The sequence below is a fragment of the Peromyscus californicus genome, unplaced genomic scaffold (genome assembly GCF_007827085.1).
Source record: "Peromyscus californicus insignis strain IS unplaced genomic scaffold, ASM782708v3 Scaffold_9__1_contigs__length_137607984, whole genome shotgun sequence".
NCBI lineage: Eukaryota > Metazoa > Chordata > Mammalia > Rodentia > Cricetidae > Peromyscus > Peromyscus californicus.
Window position 1 is genome coordinate 115,409,954 of NW_026294617.1, and position 20,568 is coordinate 115,430,521.

At 42.0% G+C, this 20,568-nt stretch overlaps 1 protein-coding gene across 1 annotated transcript in view; it reads right to left on the reverse strand.

Moving 5' to 3' along the window:
- Window positions 1-212: 212 nt before the first annotated feature.
- The window catches only part of Metap1 (methionyl aminopeptidase 1), a 37,197-nt gene continuing 16,841 nt past the window's right edge, over window positions 213-20,568 (reverse strand). The window contains exons 6-11 of the mRNA XM_052729921.1: window positions 19,045-19,128; window positions 16,005-16,143; window positions 12,783-12,914; window positions 8,445-8,588; window positions 3,718-3,783; window positions 213-1,782 (exon numbers count right to left, since the gene is read on the reverse strand). Of these exons, the coding sequence (XP_052585881.1) occupies window positions 1,619-1,782; window positions 3,718-3,783; window positions 8,445-8,588; window positions 12,783-12,914; window positions 16,005-16,143; window positions 19,045-19,128 (729 nt within the window). The 3' untranslated portion in view covers window positions 213-1,618. The remainder of the gene's footprint in view (window positions 1,783-3,717; window positions 3,784-8,444; window positions 8,589-12,782; window positions 12,915-16,004; window positions 16,144-19,044; window positions 19,129-20,568) is intronic.

Genomic DNA, 20,568 nt, shown 5'->3' on the forward strand with positions numbered 1-20,568 from the left:
ATATGCCATACTCTTGGCCTTAAAAGCTCTCACAATATAGCTACACCTCAAACGGTGCTGGCATGCTGCTGGATTAAATAACATGCAATTATGGAACAATATTATACCTGAAAAGGTGTGTGCTCTAATGGTCATGAGTTCAGTTTAGATTATGAATTAGCCTCATTCCCATCAATTCCCTCTGAAATCCCAACAAATGCAACTACAGTAAGTGGGATAATCATTCAAACTTTTAATCTCCCTTTACATATTATATTAACATTCATATTACAAGGCATTCCATTCACAAATATTACAGTTTAATAAAAACTTTAAACACACACACACACACACACACACACCCAGAAGTCTACACCAGATTCAATCACTTTACTAAATCATTAAAGTCATGAAAACATCATTCTCTTAAAGCAATAAGGTCTGAGGCACTCTGGAAAAGATGATGTCTTAAAGTATGTGTCACTGGTATCAAATCATATACAATAAAGTCATAAGATACCCAGTAATCAAGGATACTCTCATGACAACTTTATGATCTGGTGTGTCTCCACTGCATACACCTGTATCTGGACAACCGAAGAGCACAGATTCTGGGGACCAGGGTCATTTCTGATGAGGCTCTCAACTACACAGGGGAGGTACATTTGCAATACAGGAGAGCAGCATCCCCACTGAGCACTTACTTCTCACTGCTGCTTACTAAACAGTAAAACTCTCACAGCCACCCGTGACTGTGCAGGCCTGGAGACATTTGGAATTCTTTCTCCCATCATCTGCCACAGGACAACTGCCACTCTTCTGAGTTCTTCAGAGGTATACCTTACAACAGAAGGGTTCTGAAGAAAGGTTTCTGACCTCACCCTTCTGGCTAGAGGTCTGAACTAGCAGGACTGTGAAGTGACTGCAGCTGCCAGCCACCCCCTGCAGCACCGCGATTTCTACCGCAGCAGACCTGACAAAGTCTGACCACCTTTTCATTCACTGACAGTGCACACTGCAGGGGTCTCCCTGCACACAGACAAGGGCAAATAATTCGCATGAGGGTGTGAGGCCAATTCCCAACAGGAATCAATCACTAACAAATTATGGATCCATTTATGATAGCAGATATCCTGTCAAAGGAGAATCAACCCAACCAAAGGTCATAGAGTGTTCAGTAATTACGTATATGGAATTTAAAATGTATGCATATATATTTCCATATATATCAATATATAATAAAAAATCTGGAGCAACGTGTTGCTAGAGTTTCAAGATTTCTCATCTTCACCATTCTCCTGGACAAAAGCTGGCCCTTGGCGGCTGCTCTGTGGCAGTGACAAAGCAATGAGAAGCAGACTGAGGGTCAAAATGCTCAAGGAACAAAGAAGAAAACACAGTACAGAGAACTGAGGGGGGAGGCCAAGGACTGAAGGAAGTAAACAATGTTTCCTTTATTCTTCTCAGCTTTTTCAGACCCCAAAGAAAGCTTTTGGGGACACACACCAAATGCCGTAGTCCTTTCTTATCCACAGTCAAAACAAAATGAGTGATTTTTTTAAAAGCTCTTCATTTCTGTACTTTCAGTAAAATGCACAGTACAAGATGGTGTTCAGACATTTAGGCATCTTGAGAGAAATTAAAACTGGGACATGAAATGAGGTCGAGAGCTATCAAGTCTTCGGGTGAGAATTTCACAGCCAGCGTCCGTGACCAGCAGAGTGTGCTCAAACTGAGCGGATCGCTTTCCATCCCTCGTCACTGCAGTCCAACCATCTGGCCAGGTTTCATCCTGCCATCCACCTTAAACAAGCAAAAACAGTTATTTAAATTTGTCATTCACATTTCTAAACAGTCTCTAGGTAAGTATGTATCAAGAAAGGAAACAGCCCAGAGGTGGCCCACGCCTTTAATGCCAGCACTCAGGAGGCAGAGGCAAGTGGGTCTCCATGAATTCAAGGACAGCCTAGTCTACAGCGTGAGTTCCAGAACAGCCAGGTATATTACACAGAAAAACCCTGTCTCAAAAAAAAAAAAAAAAAAAAAAATCAAAAAAACAGGAAATAGGCACTATCAAGACCCCTCTTAATGCTTTGTTTTAGGTAAAGCCTTTCCACTTTCTTCCCATCTGCAGCACTAATGAAGTAACGATGTCTAGTTTTCCTCGTATTGTGTAGCAATTTGACAATTTCTCTATTCCTCATTATCAAATCAAGGTGGCATTTACAAAATAAAGGCATCAGACTTCCTTTCAGCAAACACATGGAAACTACTCCTCACCCCCAAAAAACTGAGCAGAAACTTGAACTGTCAACTTTCCAGATTAATGAACTGAACTACTCCAGTGCACAAAGTGAACATGAGTTCCTGCACTGTTACAGCATGTCACTCCTGATGTAACTGTAAATGGCTGGTGACAGATTATAATATGAAATCCTTGTAACCAGAGAAAGAGGGGTAAAAGAAAGAGGATTTTGTGGGGTTTTTTATTTTATTTTGTTTTGTTTTTCTGGTTTTTCAAGACAGGGTTTCTCTGTGTAGCCTTAGTTGCCCTGGATCTCGCTCTGTAGACCAGGTTGGCCTGGAACTCAGAGAACCGCCTGCCTCTGCCTCCAGAGTGCTGGGATTAAAGGCCTGTGCCACCATCATCCAGCCTGAGAAGTAGGTTTTTTGAGGGCTAAGGAAAATAGAGGGCTGAGGAGATGGCCCAGTTGACAAAGCACTTGCCTTAAAAGCATGAGGCCCTGGGTTTGACACCCAGCACCTGTGCAGAACGCTAGGCTCTAGAGAGTTAGACCCAGACAGCTCCCCTGAGGCTCACTGGCGGCCAGCCAAAGCTGATTGGCAAGCCCATGTCCCAGTGGGAGACTTACTTCAAAAACAAAGTGGACGGCTCCTGAGAAATAGAACATGAGAGGTTGACCTCTGGTCACTGAGGTACACTGAGTATTCACACCTGGAGGATCTGGAAAGTAGCCAACAGCACTAACGTGCTGCACGGCTTAAACCCAGTGAGCTGGCAGAAGGGCCTCCCAGGTATGATCTGAGAAACGCTCCTAACAAGAGCCCATCGTGCGGCAGAGGACCACAGAAAATGCCACAGAGACCAGCGTCTGTGAGGTGCTTCCTTGTGATGCTGCTGCATGAAACCACAAGGTGTGAATGTTGACTGAAGGACTAGATGGCTCATCAGTCTGGCAAATTTTTGCCACATAAGCAGCTATGTGTCCTGGGCAAGTTACTCTTCAAGGATCTGTTTACTCTTCTGATGCCTTCTTCATTAGCTGGAATTAACTTGTATAACAACTCATCCTTTGATTAAGATCGTGATGAAGAGGGACCACAGGCAGGTACTTTACATTTACTGACAGCAGAAGAATTATGATGTAGACAGTATCTTCTTAGAAATCCTTAGATGGTCAATTCTCTACACACTACCAATCAAGATGCAACAGAGAACAAAGCAAAAGAAAGCAAGCAGAACCAGCTACTGATTGATGGGTAACAAAAATAAACAAAAATTCAACAAATGTTACAAGGTCTGGTGCATCAACAGAAAAGGGTGCTTGCCACCAGCCGGACAACCTAAATTTGGTTCCCAGGCTACACATGGTAGAGAACCAATCCCCACTCATTGTCTGCCCTCTACATACTATGTGTGCACTTGCAAAAATGAAAGATATAAAAATTTAAAAGAAAAAAAAGTTACAAATAGAGTATAGGAACACTCACACTCACCTTCACAAATCATTGGCTCAATTGTAAACACATGGCCCGACTTCATCACTCCAACTGCCTTATTTTCTGAAATTAAAAGAAAGTCTCAAAAGACACCAAAACTCAACAGCATTGAACTGAACAGCTTGCAGGAACATGGGACTGACATTTCCTGCAGTTCCTCTTCATTACTCTCCCAACTCCTCACAGTCTGTCATTTAGCACTGAGGCCATCACCAGTAACCACCTGTCTGCAGGAAGATTTTATTCCAGACTTATGCTATCTAAGATAAAATACAGAAGTGTCCACAGGCTAGGCTCCAGATACAGTTACCATTGAGGAAAAGCAGTCTTTATGTTAATACAGACTAGAAAAGGCAATCACTGCTGGGTGTGATGGAACATACTGTAATTCCCAGAACTCCGCAAGTGTGTGGAGGGATGTGTTTATTGGCTGTCAAACAGAATGCCATTACCCATCACCCATCCACTTTCAGAAGTTTGAGTGACATTTGTGTCACATATCAGAAGCCTCTCACTTCTTTGAGGAAGGGGAGTATGTTTATATATAATGGAACACACACTATAGAAACAAATACACAACTTTCAGAAAGGTTTGTAAGGAATCTTTTACCTCACTCTCAAATGGAAATAAAACTGTACATAGTAGACAATTTGTTTAAGTGATGAGGAGACATTTCTTTTTATCTGAAAACAAATTGCATTTCACGCTCTAAATATTTGGCCTTTGGTCAAGTTCACAAATAATATTTTTCAGGACCACCATGAGACATGATTAAGGATACCCAGTACTGCTTCATCTCCAAGGAACAGTCTTTTCAGAAGATCCTGACTAATATGGAACACAGGTTTAAATTTTAAAATTTAAAGCATAAAAGGTGATAAATTTATCAGCTAAATGAACATGGCATTTGCTCAGGCTGGCCACCAGAGGGCAAATACATCAGCTGCTCCAAGGTTCTCTTCCTGTCAAAGGCATCCATGTAGCTGAAGTTTTCCTGGCCTGCGGTCAAGACAAATCTCTCTCACCCTCCAGTCCCGCAGTCAAGTAAACACACAGAGACTTATACTACTGCCAGCCACCGCCATGAGAAGCAGATGTTAAGATACTGGTAAGCCACAAGCCACGTGGCAACTTATAGATTAATAGAAATGGGTTAATTTAAGATATAAGAACTAGATAGCAAGAAGCCTGCCATGGCCATACAGTTTATAAGTAATATAAGCTTCTGAGTGATCATTTTATAAGTGGGCTGCGGGACTGCGGGGGGCTGGGCGGGACCTGGAGAGAAACCCTCCAGCTACACATCCATCAAAGCAAGATGGCTGTTGTATCAACTCCAGCTGGGTGGACAAGGTGTGATAGAGCCTCATCTACACACTTCCATTCCAGCCCCCTCCTGGTGTACAGCCAGCCATACTGCTCCCCACTACCTTAGGCTTCCCAAAGTGCACTCACTGCAAATCCTGTAAGAGAAAATGCTAAGAATTCTTGTGTGGTGTCAGAGAATAAAAGGGATGCAGGGATCTAGAGCTGTGCTGTCTGATGCTGCCACAGCAACAGATGGGTTTTTAATGTAAAACACAAACAAAAAGACCGCAAAATTAAAAACTAAAACAGTAACTTTTATACTAATTAAATGTTGGGAGATATAAAGTATAATGGATTCAAAGGGTAAAGAATTAAATCCCACTGATTACTTTTTAATACAACTACTAGAAGTGTTAAAACACTCTGCAGCTCAGATCACCTGCTACTAGCTGGTGCTAACAGAAAATCTACCTTCCAGTCCTGTTTCTGCCTCTCATCCATTGTTCACTTAAAGAACTGTAACTTCTACTATTCATGTTACAGAAGGTTTTCGTTTCTCTAACAACTCACTCAACAAACACAGGTTGCCGGGCGGTGGTGGTGCACACCTTTAACCCCAGCACTTGGGAGGCAGAACCAGGCAGATCTCTGGGAGTTCAAGGCCAGCCTGGTCTACAGAGTAAGATCCAGGACAGGCAACAAAACTACACAGAGAAACCCTGTCTCAAAAAATAAACAACAAAACAACAAAAACCAACAAACACAGGTTATCTGAGGAGTTAGTTGCCCTACTCCCAGGTAAATTTTAAAAACTTGAGCCAAGTGTAGAGGCACATATCTTTAATCCCAGCACTTGGGAGCCAGTGGCAGGCAGATCTCTGAAGGCAGCCTGGTCTACATAGTGAGTTCTAGAACAGCCAGTGATACACAGTGAGACCCTGTCTCCAAAAAATAAAATAAAACAAAATAAGAATCTGTGCTTCCTGTGTGTGCTTGGTGTGCTGGGTGATTGCAGAGGTCAGAAGAGGGAATCAAATTCCCTGAACCTGGAATTATGGAGTTAATCAACTGCCATGTAGGTGCTAGGAATCCAACCTGGGTCCTCTGAAAAAGTAGCCAGTGCTCTTAATCATTGAAACATGTCTCCAGCCATGTTTTCTTTTTTATTTATTTGTTTGTTTGTTTGTTTGGAGACAGGGTTTCTCTGTGTAGCTTTGCGCCTTTCCTGGATCTCGCTTTGTAGACTAGGCTGGCCTCGAACTCACAGAGATCCACCTGGCTCTGCCTCCCCAGTGGTGGGATTAAAGGCGTGCGCCACCACCACCTGGCCATGTTTTCTTTTTTATACTTAAGTAAATGCTTTAATATGAAACTTAGGGTCTCTGGTATATCACCACTAATGACTCACACACCTCTCCTCCCACAAACACCACTGTCTTCAGCCTCCCCAGTCTAGACTTGTACCGGCTTGTTGCCTCTGTGCCTGGAAAGAACTCACTCCCATTCTGCAGTCTCTTACACACCTGGCCCTGGTGATGACAACAGCATGTGAGTTTTGTGAATGGATGGACACTCAGGTTACGTCAGGGTTTACCATACACCAATAGAGTTGCTACATGTTTTCTAATGCTAGTGTCTTGTCTTCTTTCTTTCTCTTCCTTTCTCCTAACATCACAGCTCACAGAACGATGTGGTCTGCAAGTGAGTGCTCACCGATACCCTGCATGCTGTACCACAGCACCACTCCAGCTTCCCTGCCGGGGCTTCATGCTCATTTACTTCCTCTTCACAGGCACACACTTGGACACAGCAGCCTACAGCATCACTGCCCATGAGACCAGTTATCTTCAACAGCTTTCAGCACAGTATAACCGAGACACTACTGTCCATTCCGTCTCCCCAAACGACCAGCTCTATGGCACTCGTTTATGCACGTATCTGTGTCCATTCGTTTCCTTTTTGACTCTGTGGCAGCATCACACTTGTATACAATGCAGTGACCACATTCAGCCCCACTACTCTCTCCCATCTCCTCCCACTCCACCCTCTTCCTTCTCCCTAACCAGTCCCCCGCTATGCTTGTTTCTCTTTTCCTTTCCTTCTCAGAGCCATGTGAGCAGTCACAGTGGCTGTGTGTTCACCATTTCAACTGCTACGTCCTATCTAGATAACAGTGCTCGCCCAAAACTACTTCTAAAGATTCTAACACGAGCAGTCAGAATCTGCCATCTTCTCTTCCTCAGACAGCTGTTCCCAGCCTTCAAAAGAAACCTCTAGCCAAGCTTAGCCTGGGTCTCAACTTGGAACATCTATTCAGGTCTCCCCCACCTGCAATGCTTTCCCATCTCATCCACTAGACAGAAATCTCTGGCATGCTTTAGTTAATCTCCAAGACCCAGTGACCACATGCTTCAGTCCTTACTGTAAGAGTACTAAATACAGGTAAAAAGACTGAATCCAGAGTCAGCAGAACCCAAAGGTCAGCTCTGGCATTGTTCACTAAACTGTAATTCTGAGTAAACCAACGGTTCATGTGAGCACATAATCTGCTTTTAAAAGTAGGGCTAGAAGTCGGGCAGTGGTGGCGCACGCCTTTAATCCCAGCACTCAGGAGGCAGAGCCAGGCGGATCTCTGTGAGTTCGAGGCCAGCCTGGACTACCAAGTGAGTTCCAGGAAAAGGCGCAAAGCTACACAGAGAAACCCTGTCTCGAAAAAACAAAACAAAACAAAAAAAAAAAAGTAGGGCTAGAAGAGGCTGAGGATGTAGCTCAGTGGTAGCACTTGCCTAGCAGGCACAAGGTCCTGGGTTCAATCCAATACTGGAATAATAATAAACAAAGATGAGAAATGATTTAGAGATGTGACAATCAAATGAGATACTGCATCTAACCATCACTATCATTCTAAAACATCAGGTCACTTTTTATGTATGAATGTCAGGCAGAATAAGTGTTTCCAGGTATCAACTCAATCCTAACAACTCCTGAATATCATCATTCCCTACTACTGTAGGGTGAGAAAAATCAACACAAAGACATTACTGAGTGTTTACATGAAAGTTCAGAAAGAGATGAAGAAATGTGTCTAAGTGCATACAGTCATGTGCATTAGACTCCTTCTGTTGCTCACTTTCACAGACAGCTTTCACTTCTAACACTAAATAACAGATGCACTCCTTCTAATAGTCTTCTAGAGAAAAGATCTCTGAAACACAATGCCTTAGTCCACATGCCTCCTACAGACTACCATGTGAGACAGTCTTTAACTTGACTTATGTTTGAACAGGTAAAACTGGGAGGGAAAGGCTACTCATAGCTAATACATCACTTCAGTGAATACAAATCAGGAGGCCCTGACTTACACTTGAGTATTTGTTCATAAGTAGAAATAACCAAGTATTTGGACAGTACTCACTGGCATAATGTGGTACATTGGGGGCTGTATGGAAAAGTTTGTGGATTCCATGCCCACAATAGCTCCGAACAACTGAAAATCCATTTGCTTGGGCGTGTCTCTGAATGATGTTTCCCAGTTCTCTGTATCGAACACCAGGCTTCACTGAAAGAGAGGAAAACCCATGAGGAAGAGTAGCACTTAGGAGAGCAGTTGGTTTCCGTGTAGCAAGCACTTTGTACACACATGGGAGGAAATGAAGGCACAGGAAAACACAGAGAGCCAGGAAAGGACAGAGCTAACTCCAAAACAGGAGCACCTCCCTTAACGCAAAAACAGGGAGAAGACCACGCAGAATACCCAGGGGTCAAAAAAAGCACCTTCTGTTTCCTCTAAGAACAATCACTAAACAAGAGAATGGAAAACATTTTTTCATCCTCTTTCCCTAAGGGTATCAGGGTTCTCTAGAGAAACAGAACTTATAGAATGAAAAAAAAATGCATTTTTTGAAATATGAAAAATTAATATGTTTATATATAATATAATATATATATATATAATACATATATATGGGAGGGACTTATTAGAACAGTTAACAAGTTATATCCAGCTAGTCCAACAATGGCTGTCTACCAACAAAAGGTCCAAGAACCCACTAGTTGTTCAGTCCATGAGGTTGGATGTCTGAGCTGGTCTTCAGTATACACCAGAATCCCAAAGTAGGAGGCTCTAATGCCAGCGAAGGAGTGGACTTGCCAGGGAGAGCGAGAACAAGTAAGTAGGCAGAGAGCAAGCTTCTCTTCCATGTTTACACTGGCTGCCAGCAGAGGTGTGGCCCAGATTAAAGATGATCTTCCCACCTCAAAGATCTGGATTAGATGTGGGTCTTCCCACTTCAAACAATTGATTTAAGAAAAAAATCCCTCACCGGTGTGCTCAGCCATTTGGGTTTTAGCTAACTCCAGATGTAGTCAGGTTGACAGCCACCACACTAAGGGACAAATGTTTTGTTCCACTTCATTCCAGAGCAGAAGACATGAGAGTGAAGTAGTGAGATGATTCAGCCAGTGAAAGTGTTTGCCACCAATCCTGAAACTGAGTTCGATCCCCAGGAACCACATGGTAGGAGAGTACTGAGCCTAGCATATACACGTGCACACAATAAATACCAAACAACTGCAAAGCATTTAAAGAGAGAGAGTGAGATACAACAGGAGAAGAAGAAATGTCCAGATAGTAACTTTCCCAGGTTTCAGTCCAATCATTTACCTGGATTCCTCATTCCCATTCTGGTTCTCAGACTGCACAGCTGCCTCTGCAAAAAGCCAGGGTCTCGAAAGGTGCTCCGCATGCTACTCTGACCAGTCTGCTTTGTATCTGAGTTTCAGCACTGGTCCCATGAAATCAAGGACTTACTGTCACTGCTATTAGAGTTGTGCGGCACTCAGACCCCAGAACCCTCCGGACTCTCGGAGAACCCAGCATGTGTCTGTGGGTCCTCGGATGCCCCCAGTCTCTTCTTCAGCTCACTAAGCTACCTCATCCAGAGGTTTCAGTGAAACTTCCCCTAAAGGATAACTAGCCAGCCAGAGGGACATTTTAATCAACATCTGAGTTTTGAGAAACCACCACAGTAACTTTCCCAGTCATCTTTTTTCAGTCCCATCAAGAGCTTATCAGTCTTGGGGACATGGCAGGCAGACAACAAAATTTCAAGCCACAGTGCATAATATATCATGGAAGAAATCCTCATTCAACAATAATGGCAGAGGAATCAAGATGGATTCTTCTCCAAATATCCAACTGGGGACAACCTTGATCCCAAGGGTCTTATATGGAGTCATTTTTGGTCACATAGGGAAGAGGGTTGGTATATTATCCAGTAGATAGGCACCAGAAATACAGTTAAACATCTTAAAGTATTACTAGACTCAAACTGCTATTAGTAGATACACCGAAGATTTCTACTCTAGAAATTTTAATAATCTTTCAAGCTTTCTATGCTCTACACTGGGGAGGGCGGTTGGTTTTTAACTGTTGCAAACATTGCTGGATTTTTCTTTAAAATATGGGAACATTTCCTCCATTTGTGTGCTAAGATCTTGCTTATCTTCTCTACAGCATTCCAGCTTGTGCCGCCAGGGCAAGCAGTAACATGATGTTTTCACAGGTGGTGTAACCACCTTCAGAGTCAACACCTCTGTTCTTCCTGACTACCACTATGCTGGTCAGTCTCTGGTCACTTCTTGCCAAGGTCTAGCCATGTATCAATGTACAGCACTCCATGTGTCTGGTCATATCAGTCATGTCACAGAGGCAAGCACAGAAACACTACACAAATTATTTGGGTAAAAACCTTAAAAATAATTGAAAATTGGAGCTCTCACAAGTGAGAACACCAAAGTTCTTATCTTACTGCAATACCACCTAAATTTTGAAGTATTTTTATTTCATAGTAACTAAACTTAGGGTGAGGGGAACTTCCCACACTAATAACTTATCATTTTCATTTTAACCCATGCAGCCTTTATGTAAATCAGTAAAAGCTTTTTCTTGTATCTCAAACAGTACACTGAAACAGTAAAAATAGGTCAATGTTGTTAGACTTAACTATGCATTCTTTAAGAATTCCACTCTGGCGCACGCCTTTAATCCCAGCACTCGGGAGGCAGAGCCAGGCGGATCTCTGTGAGTTCGAGGCCAGCCTGGACTACCAAGTGAGTTCCAGGAAAGGCACAAAGCTGCACAGAGAAACCCTGTCTCGAAAAACCAAAAAAAAAAAAAAAAGAATTCCACTCTGGCCTGGCAGTGGTGGCACACATCTTTAATCCTAGCACTCGCAAGGCAGAGACAGGTAGATCTCTATGAGTTTGAGGCCAGCCTGGTCTACAAAGCAAGTTCCAGGACAGCCAGGGCTACACAGAGAAACCCCATCTCAAAAAGCCAAACCAAAATAAAAAGAAAAGAAAATTCTCTCTGTTTAGTACTCCGCTGATGACAAGTTAGGGTTTTGGTGGGAATTGTGTGTAGTGAGAAGGATAACACAATGGATGTAAAAATTCAAATGCTATGGAACTTTCTGGAAAATTGCTCCCAACCTATCCTTTTATTAGTAGTCTCAAACACAAGCCCTTCCTGTCCTGCCATTCCCATAAACAAGATAAAAAGGCATGTCTTTGTATGAACAAAGACAGCCTGAAAAAAATCCTAGAGAAATGCACTTATATGCAATACTGTAATAGAGGAAACCACCAATGTCCAGGATAACAGCTATGAAACCCTAATACTAAGAAACTAGAAGAATGAGATAAGAAAAATAATACCAATAATGAACCAAGGGCTGGAGACCCAACTCAGGGGTTACGGGCTTGCCTACCATGCACAGACCTGGCATTTACTCTCCGCTGCAGAAGAGCACTTGCTGACAAGCCCCAGGACCTGAGTTCCACTCCCAGAATCCAAGACAATAGCAAACCAACAACCGAAAGTTGTCCTCTGGCCCCCACAAGCACACAGTGGTTTATGTGCCTATGTGCACACATACATAAATGTAATTTTCAAAATTATTCTAAAGGAGGTACATCTATATACGCAGGTACAAAACTAATTTGGAAGAATCTTTAAGATATTAGTTGAAGTTAGGTGGTGGTGGCGCACGTATGCCTTTAACCCTAGCACTTGGGAGGCAGAGGCAGTCAGATCTCTATGAGTTCAAGGCCAGCCTGGTCTACAGAGCATTTCCACAAAACGCTCCAAAGCTGCACAGAGAATCCCTGTCTCAAAAAAACAAAAAAAAGATTAGTTGAAAAAATAGCAAATTAGAATGTTTCTATGATTCTAACCTAATTAAGCACATACACTACCTGTATATGCCTTAACACGCGGCGGAAAGAGAAAGACTCCAAATACCAAGAATACTGGGAGAAGCGGGGGGGGGGGGGGGGGGGCAATCATAAAGGAGGCTCCAACCTCGTCCCCCCAAATCCCTATCCTTGTTTTAACTTCCTAGGAGAACACAGTGCAAGGGAAAACAACCAAAAAGCCAAATAAAAATAAAAATGCAGGGCTGGGCGGTGGTGGCGCATGCCTTTAATCCCGGCAGTCAGGAGGCAGAGGCAGGCGGATCTCTGAGTTCAAGGCCAGCCTGGTCTAGAGCTATTCAGCACAGCTAAGGCTGTTACACAGTGAAGCCCTGTCTCGAAAAGCCAAAAGAGAGAGAGACAGAGAGAGAGGGAGAGAGACAGACAGAGAGAGACAGACAGAGAGAGAGAGACAGACAGACAGACAGACAGACAGACATAAAAGCGCACTGAACACTGGTGGTGCGTGGTGCGGGTGGGTGCACCGGCTGAGGCTGACCTGCATCGATGGCTTGCATCAGGCATTCATATGTAGTCTGAACAAGTTTCCGTGCTCCTTCATCCACATCTCCAACAAAAAAGGTCTCATTTAGATCCCCGTGATAACCATTTCGATAAAGAGTGATGTCCACTGGAAGAAAACAAAAAGGCAGATATAAAGCCCACGTTTGTTTACATTTTAAAGTCAAGCATAAGAGCTTCATGTAACCAAATGAAACCGATACTGTCTGTATCCGCTAATTCACCAGTGAGTGCAGTGCTGCCTTAGAGAAAACCCTCAGGGCAATCAATTCAACTGAACTCACTGTAGAGAACAGCAATATGGCCGTGCAGCAGCACAAGACAGACCAGGCTTTTATGCTAGTGATGAGATCTTTGTGACAGAGGAACTATGACACGGAAGACAGCTGTGTAAGACAAATAACCGGGTTAGCAACACTGAACTGCCAACTTCACTAAGTTCTGAAATTAAACATGAAACATCTCCACTCGTCTTTAGCTTGGTCTTCCTGGGACGCAAGAGCAAAGCTTATCTAGTTCTAGGTTTTTTGAAAAATTCCACTGGTCTTTCATCCATCTGTAAGTATGCATCCATCTTCATCCCAGACTTAAAGATTACTACTGTGTCACTACAATAAACACATGACTATCTGGAGAATACACTGAATGAGTATCTTTACGCTACAGATTTCGGGCACCAGCAACACTGCAGAGTAGACAATTCATTCCTGAAAAATGCCATATGCTGTGCACTTAACAAAAAGAACAAGGTTTAGCCAGGTGTGGTGGTGCATGCCTTTAATCTCACATTGGGGAGGCAGAGTCAGGAAGAGCTCTTTGAGTTCAAGGCCAGCAATAGCTACATAGTGAGGTCCTGTTGCAAATAACAACAATAATTAAATATTACATGAAAATCAGGGCTGAACTCAGAACTTATGAAATGTTCATAAACAATCTTAAGCAAGTCAGTAACAACTACAATAAAGGCAGTATTATATTTAATCTCGTCTATCTATAGTCTCTAATTTGGATTTTTGCTTCTTTGGATACTAGAAAAACTAATTTCATTAGTAATAAAACTGCCACATAGGGGCCTGGAGAGATAGGGCTTGATGGTTAAAGTGTTTTCTGAGCACAAATGAGGACTTGAGTTTCTATCCCCAGCATCCATGTAAATAAAGTCCAATGTGGAAAACAGGCCTGTGAGCCCAGCCTTGAGAGAGCAAACACAGGAGGATCCTAGGGGTGCATTGGCCAGCTAGTCTGGTTAAAATGGTAAGCTCCAGGTTAAGTGAGAATGCCCTCAAAAACAAAGTGGAGAGCAACAGAGGAAAACACCCAAAGTTAAACTCTGGTGTCCATACAAGTATGCACAGGAGCACACACATACAAGAACACACTCACATAAGCGCAAGCTTTACATTATATAGGTTTTAACATGTAAGTTGAAACATACACACACACACACAAACACAAACACGACTACATCTAGAAAGGCCTACCATTTTTAATTTAGAACTTAGCATATGAATATAATGTGTTGTGATCAAATCCACCCCCATTCCTTCCACTCTTCATTCCCTATTTTATCTGTTGGTTTTAAACACACTGAATCCCCTTAGTGCTACCTCTATATACGTGGGTGTAGGACCACCTCCTGCAGCACGGGTAGCATCCCTGACTCTCCCTCCCTCAGAAGCCACTGTTGCTCCTCAGCTAAGGGTAGGACTTCATGAGCCCTCCCTACTCCACCCAATGCTAGAATCTTGGGTGGCGTGACCTCGTAAAGTCTTGTGTGTTCAGTCACAGGTACTGTGAATTCATGTATGCAGCCGTCATGTCCATCAAATGCTGCTTCACTGCCGATGTCTACAGCCTGACTCTTCAGGATCTTTCTGCCCCCCTTCTAAATTAGTCCCTGAGCCTTGGCAGGGTGTGGGTAAGGGGATGGGGGTGTGATACAGATGTTCCACTTAGAGCTAAGTACTTCAATCTCATCTATTTCTCTGCATGCTGGATAGTTATGGGTCTCCGTATGAATCGCCATCTACTACAAAAAGGTTTTCTGATGAGAGCTGAGAGCTGTACTGATGTGTGGGTGTAAAGATAAGAACCTAGGGTACTGTTTAATACCGTGTCCTTTAGCAGAATGGTAGTATCACACTCTCCCCTGAAGCCTATGGACTTAGCCAATCAGGGCTTTTGGGCCCAGTTAACAGTATCAGGCATGAGTTTTTTAAATCAGAAAGTGGCTGGCTATCCCCACAACATCCAGGTTATTATTGCACCAGGGTCATCTCTTGCCAAGTCAGCTGTTACTGTAGCTCACGGGGCTCACAGCTGGGTAAGACTGCTGATTCTTTTCTCTAGGGAGCTATCTTCACTGATACTTCCAATCCCAAAGGGAAATGATAACATTAGAGTACAAGAGTCCAAAGCCACTCCATTTTAAAAAGGCACTTCTGCAGGAGTTTTCCCTTTTCTTGAGGTCTTTATAAATTACAACTAAGGGTTTCCCTGAAAACCTACCCTGATCTCTTCATAACCATTAGTAAATTTTGGTAAAAGAAAAAATTATATAATAGGCCCAATATTACTTTTGCATTGACATCTTTTGCCTACTTACCAATCACATGTGAAACAGGCTGTGAAGAAATACAGGCTGTATAAACACACCATACTAAATGTATGTTGAAAGCAACACACACACCCAATCATTAAATGGGATTCCTGCCAAGTGTGGCGGCAGGGAATCCACCAGCACTGGGAGGCAGAGACAGGTAGTGAGTTCAAAGCCAGGCTGGTCTACAGAGCGAGATCCAGGACAGATGAGTCTCTGTAAAGAGGCCCTGTCTCAAAACAAACAAACAAACAAACAAACACATAAATAAAGTGGTGTTCCTTCAATTTTGAGTGACACTGAGTTTTTTTTTTTGTTTTTTTTTTGTTTTTTTTTTTTTTTTGGTTTTTCGAGACAGGGTTTCTCTGTGTAGCTTTGCGCCTTTTCTGGGACTCACTTGGTAGCCCAGGCTGGCCTCGAACTCACAGAGATCCGCCTGGCTCTGCCTCCCGAGTGCTGGGATTAAAGGCGTGCGCCACCACCGCCCGGCTTGACACTGAGTTTTAAATAGGGAAAAATCAAGGAAACAGAAACCACCCAACAGACACCCAAAACTTGTTTCTTTACTCACAGTGACAAATGTCACACATTATTTCTTACCATTAACAATATCACCTTCTTGCAAAGGCCGTCTGTCTGGAATCCCATGGCAGATGACTTCATTCACTGAGGTACAACAAGACTTTGGGAAATTATAATAATTCAAAGGAGAAGGATAGCAATTTCTTGCAATGCATGCCTGCAGTAAATTAAAATACAGAGAAAATCATTTGGAATGTATAAAAGGAAAAAAAAAAATCTGTACACAATTAGATCATAAAATCTGAAAAACCTTTATGACAGATGCTACTATTAAGAACTGATATTATCCCAGGAAAGGCGCAAAACTACACAGAGAAACCCTGTCTCGAAAAACCAAAAAAAAAAAAAAAAAAAAAAAAAGAACTGATATTTTACTTGAAAATAGTGGAGGTATATGTATGTGCATATATACATGCATGAATGTGTACTAGCAAACACACACACACACACACACACACACACACACACACACACACACACACACACACACAAATACCATGTTATTGCCACCCAGGCTTTTCTTAGAACTCATAGGCCAAGAAACTGGTACTACAGACATATGATGACACCATGCCAGGCCAGTAGATGTTATCTTGTCCAGTATCTAGTATGCTATATGCTAATTAAATATACTGCATGCAAACCAGTTTACTGGTCTTCAGGTAAAGGAGAATCAAATTCACGTAACACAAATAAGTGTCATCATATCAAGATTCTACTCTGACTTAACTACTACTTGTGAAACATCTTCAGTAAAAAGAATGCATATTAATAGCACTTTCAATAATACCCTCTTATATTAAAGCCAACTCCATCCCCATAACAAGAAAATGAATACATGTATAATTAAGAATCGGTAAATCACTTTTGATATTCTGTGGAGTTAGAAAACAGCTGTGTGAATCTTACACCATGGTAGTCACAGAGTGCTGTAGGTTGTTCCACATTGCCAAATGGTTCCAGTCTAGTACATCTCTAATGGCTGCACAAGATACTGTTGGTGAAATAGTCCATAATTTTATGAGATTCCACAACTTCTGGAACTGTGTAAGAAACTGAAGTTCCCTGAGGTAGAGAATACTCTCCACAGCAAACAGCTACATCTTCCGGTGCTTCCCCTATGTGGGTGTACCTCTGCAGTTAGTTATCATTCCACATGACTTTGGTACGCTAACACCTTTCTCCTGAGCTCCTACAAAATGCGAGCGACCGTAGCACCACCTCCTTACCTACTTCCCGAGGATGCTGGTGACTGCAAATGAGCAAATACAAAGGTCCTTACTGTAAAGAACACCTGCCCAGAGGAAGTACTCAAATTGCCTACCCATGATACACTAATATATACAATACCCCAGATCAAAATTCATCTAAGTCTAAATAAAAAAAACTCACAAGGCTGGCAAGTAGATCTGGGATTCACCTGCCTGACAACCTGAGTTTCATCCTTGTGACCCATTTGATAGGAAAGAGTTGACTTTCACAAGTTTTTCTGACCTACACACACACAAACACACACACCATCCCAGACAAACCAAACAATAAATTCCAAACTGTCAAATAACCTCCAACAATGTTTTCTTAAACATTTTTCTTTTTTTTTTTTTTTTTTTTGGTTTTTCGAGACAGGGTTTCTGTGTGTAGCTTTGCGCCTTTCCTGGAACTCACTTGGTAGTCCAGGCTGGCCTCGAACTCACAGAGATCCGCCTGGCTTTGCCTCCCGAGTGCTGGGATTAAAGGCGTGCGCCACCACCGCCCGGCTTTCTTAAACATTTTTATAAACTCCAGACATATAGTCCAATTCTTTCAGGAAGGTTGTCACCATTTACAACACCATCATCACTGCAACAGCACCAAGTGTTGGCTTCATCCTCACCTCATGAGTAATGGATGGATACAGAAATCTGTAGAATCTACTGTCCATGAGTTTGAACTACGTAACACTTTTCTGTGAACAACTTAGACATATGAAGTATAACTAGTCTACATCTAATACACTCTAACAAGCAATCTTTATTTTAAAAAAAAAGTATCACCATGTCATATTTTATCTGATCTGTTTATTGCCTTGTTAATGAAGATTTTTTAAGATATGTGGTTTCAATAAGAACACAGTGGAACTCTGGTAGGAGGAAACTGGATTAGGAGGATTAGAAGGTGTGGTCTTGTTAGAGTAAGTGTGTCACTGGGGGTGGGCTCTCTCTCCTCTCCCCTCTCTCCTCACCTCTCCCTCTATCTCCTTCCCACTCCCACCTCCTGCATGCTGCCATGTTCCCTGCCATGATGGTAACGGACTGTAAACAAGGCCAGATGAAATGTTTTCTTTGTAAGAGCTACTGTGATCATGGCATCTCTTCAGAGCAACACTGACTAAGGCAGGATCTTCCTATCTGATCTGTTTATTGCCTTTTTGCTGTGTGTATGAAAGGAAAATTGATTTCTAGTCTAGTTTCTGCGGTTTGTTTTGTATTTCAGAACACCTGGCATATGCAGTGGTATGTTTTATTGGAAGTACTAGTTAATCAATTCTATAAAAGCTGATAAAAGGCTGAGGTTTCAGAATAACATGTCTCAAGTACCCTTGGATTTCAGCATCACAGATACAGTCATGCCTAAGCATCTGTGCAGGACTGTTATCTCAACCCCTGGCTGGCTACCGGGATCTGCAGAAACTCAAGTCTTTTGTGCAGTGCAGTGTCTGCACACATGCTATCCACGTATCCCCTATACTTTAAACCACTCCATGACCCTATTACACTGTGAATACTCCCTATGTAGATAACAGTAGCAGGGAATAAAAGAGCACAAACATGTCTGCACAAAAGTTAAGTTATTTTTTTCCCAAACATTTTCGGTTGCTGCCGGCCGAATGCCTAGATGCCCAAGACCTGCGGGTAGAATATACTTACCAGTGTAATAGCTACAGAATGCTTCCCATATTCCAAACAATGCAGAAATAAGTCTTCAAATTCGCTTAATAAAGTTATTTTGGACATTATAAAAATGAAGTTAAAAATTTTAATAATTGAAACTTCTGAAATAAGAAAAGTAAAGCTCTTACTAAGTGTACAGCATGATCAATTTCTTCAGTAGTCACACCTGCTTTAATCATCCCAGCAGCAATATCCAAAACTTCTCGAGCAAGCTGAAAAATAAGTATATTCAAGCAGTAATAAAACAGAACCTACAATCTGCACTATTTTTGATTTTATGAAAAATCAGCCAAATAATATCATTTTGTATGCAATATTTAAATGTCAGAAACATATAAAAGTATGTAAAAATAAATTTATATAAAAGTTGGGATAAAGAGATTTACTAATAACTTTTTTTTTTGTTTTGGTTTTTCTAGACAAGGTTTCTCTGTGTAACAGCCTAGCCAGTCCTGGAACTCACTTTATGGACCAGGTTGGCCTTGAACTTGAGATCCGCCTACCTTTGCCTGTGAGTGCTGGGATTAAAGGTGCGCACCACCACCATCTGACACTAATAAGTAAACTTAATGAAGATTTATATCCTAAGATAGATAAACAATCAATTGACAATGTTACATTTCTAAAATAGAGCATGAAAGGAAATATAAGAAAAGATGAATGAATTTCCTTTAAAAAAATCATAGTAAGTAAAAGACATAACACAAAATTCTCCAGATAATAAAAAAAAATAGCATCAAATCACTTTTAAAATGCTGCACAAAAGCCTTAAATGAACATCTAAATGAACACAATCAATTATTTTTCTTTAGAAAAATTTAAATATGTGATTTCATCTAATTAATCCCATCCATACTCCAAACATAGGATTCCCACAAGACTTTAGTCTAATTCTGTATGAGCCTTGGACTTAGTCCTGTGCTATAACATTTGTAAATTTAGAATGACTAAGTACCATAAAAACTTCACTCTTTGCGGGGCTGTGGTGGCGCGGGCCTTTAATCCCAGCACTCAGGAGGCAGAGGCAGGCGGATCTCTGTGAGTTCGAGGCCAGCCTGGGCTACAGAGTGAGTTCTAGGAAGGCGCAAAGCTACACAGAGAAACCCTGTGTGTGTGGGGGGGGGGGGTGGGGGGGTGGGGGGGAGCAGGGACGATTTCACTCTTTAAAAATAATCCTGCAAAAACAAACAAACAAAAAACAAAAATAAAGCTGAGTGTGGTGGCCAGGCCTTTAATCCCAGCACACAGGTGGATCTCTGTGAGTGCAAGGCCAATCTGGACTACATAGTGAATTCCAGGACAGCCAGGGCTACACAGAGACCCTCTCTCAAAAAAAAAAAAAAAAAAGGAGGAGGAGGCTATGTAAGCTCTTGTGCAAAGTCATGCCCATCTTTCAGTCTCTGCAATTCAGTAAATGTGTTTATGCAAATAAACAATACAAAGTTGATGAAAGAAAATGGTGACTACAGATGAATCACTCTTAAGTTTTATTCTAAAATAGATTATTTAAATATAAAAAATGTTTTGAAAATAGGTACAGGAAAGGGGTGGCTAGTAGCAGTTTACAAAGTAACATTCTTACAGCTTTATAAACCACAAATTACTGACTTCCTATCTGTATTATTAACCCTATTCTACCAGTGAGGAAAAAA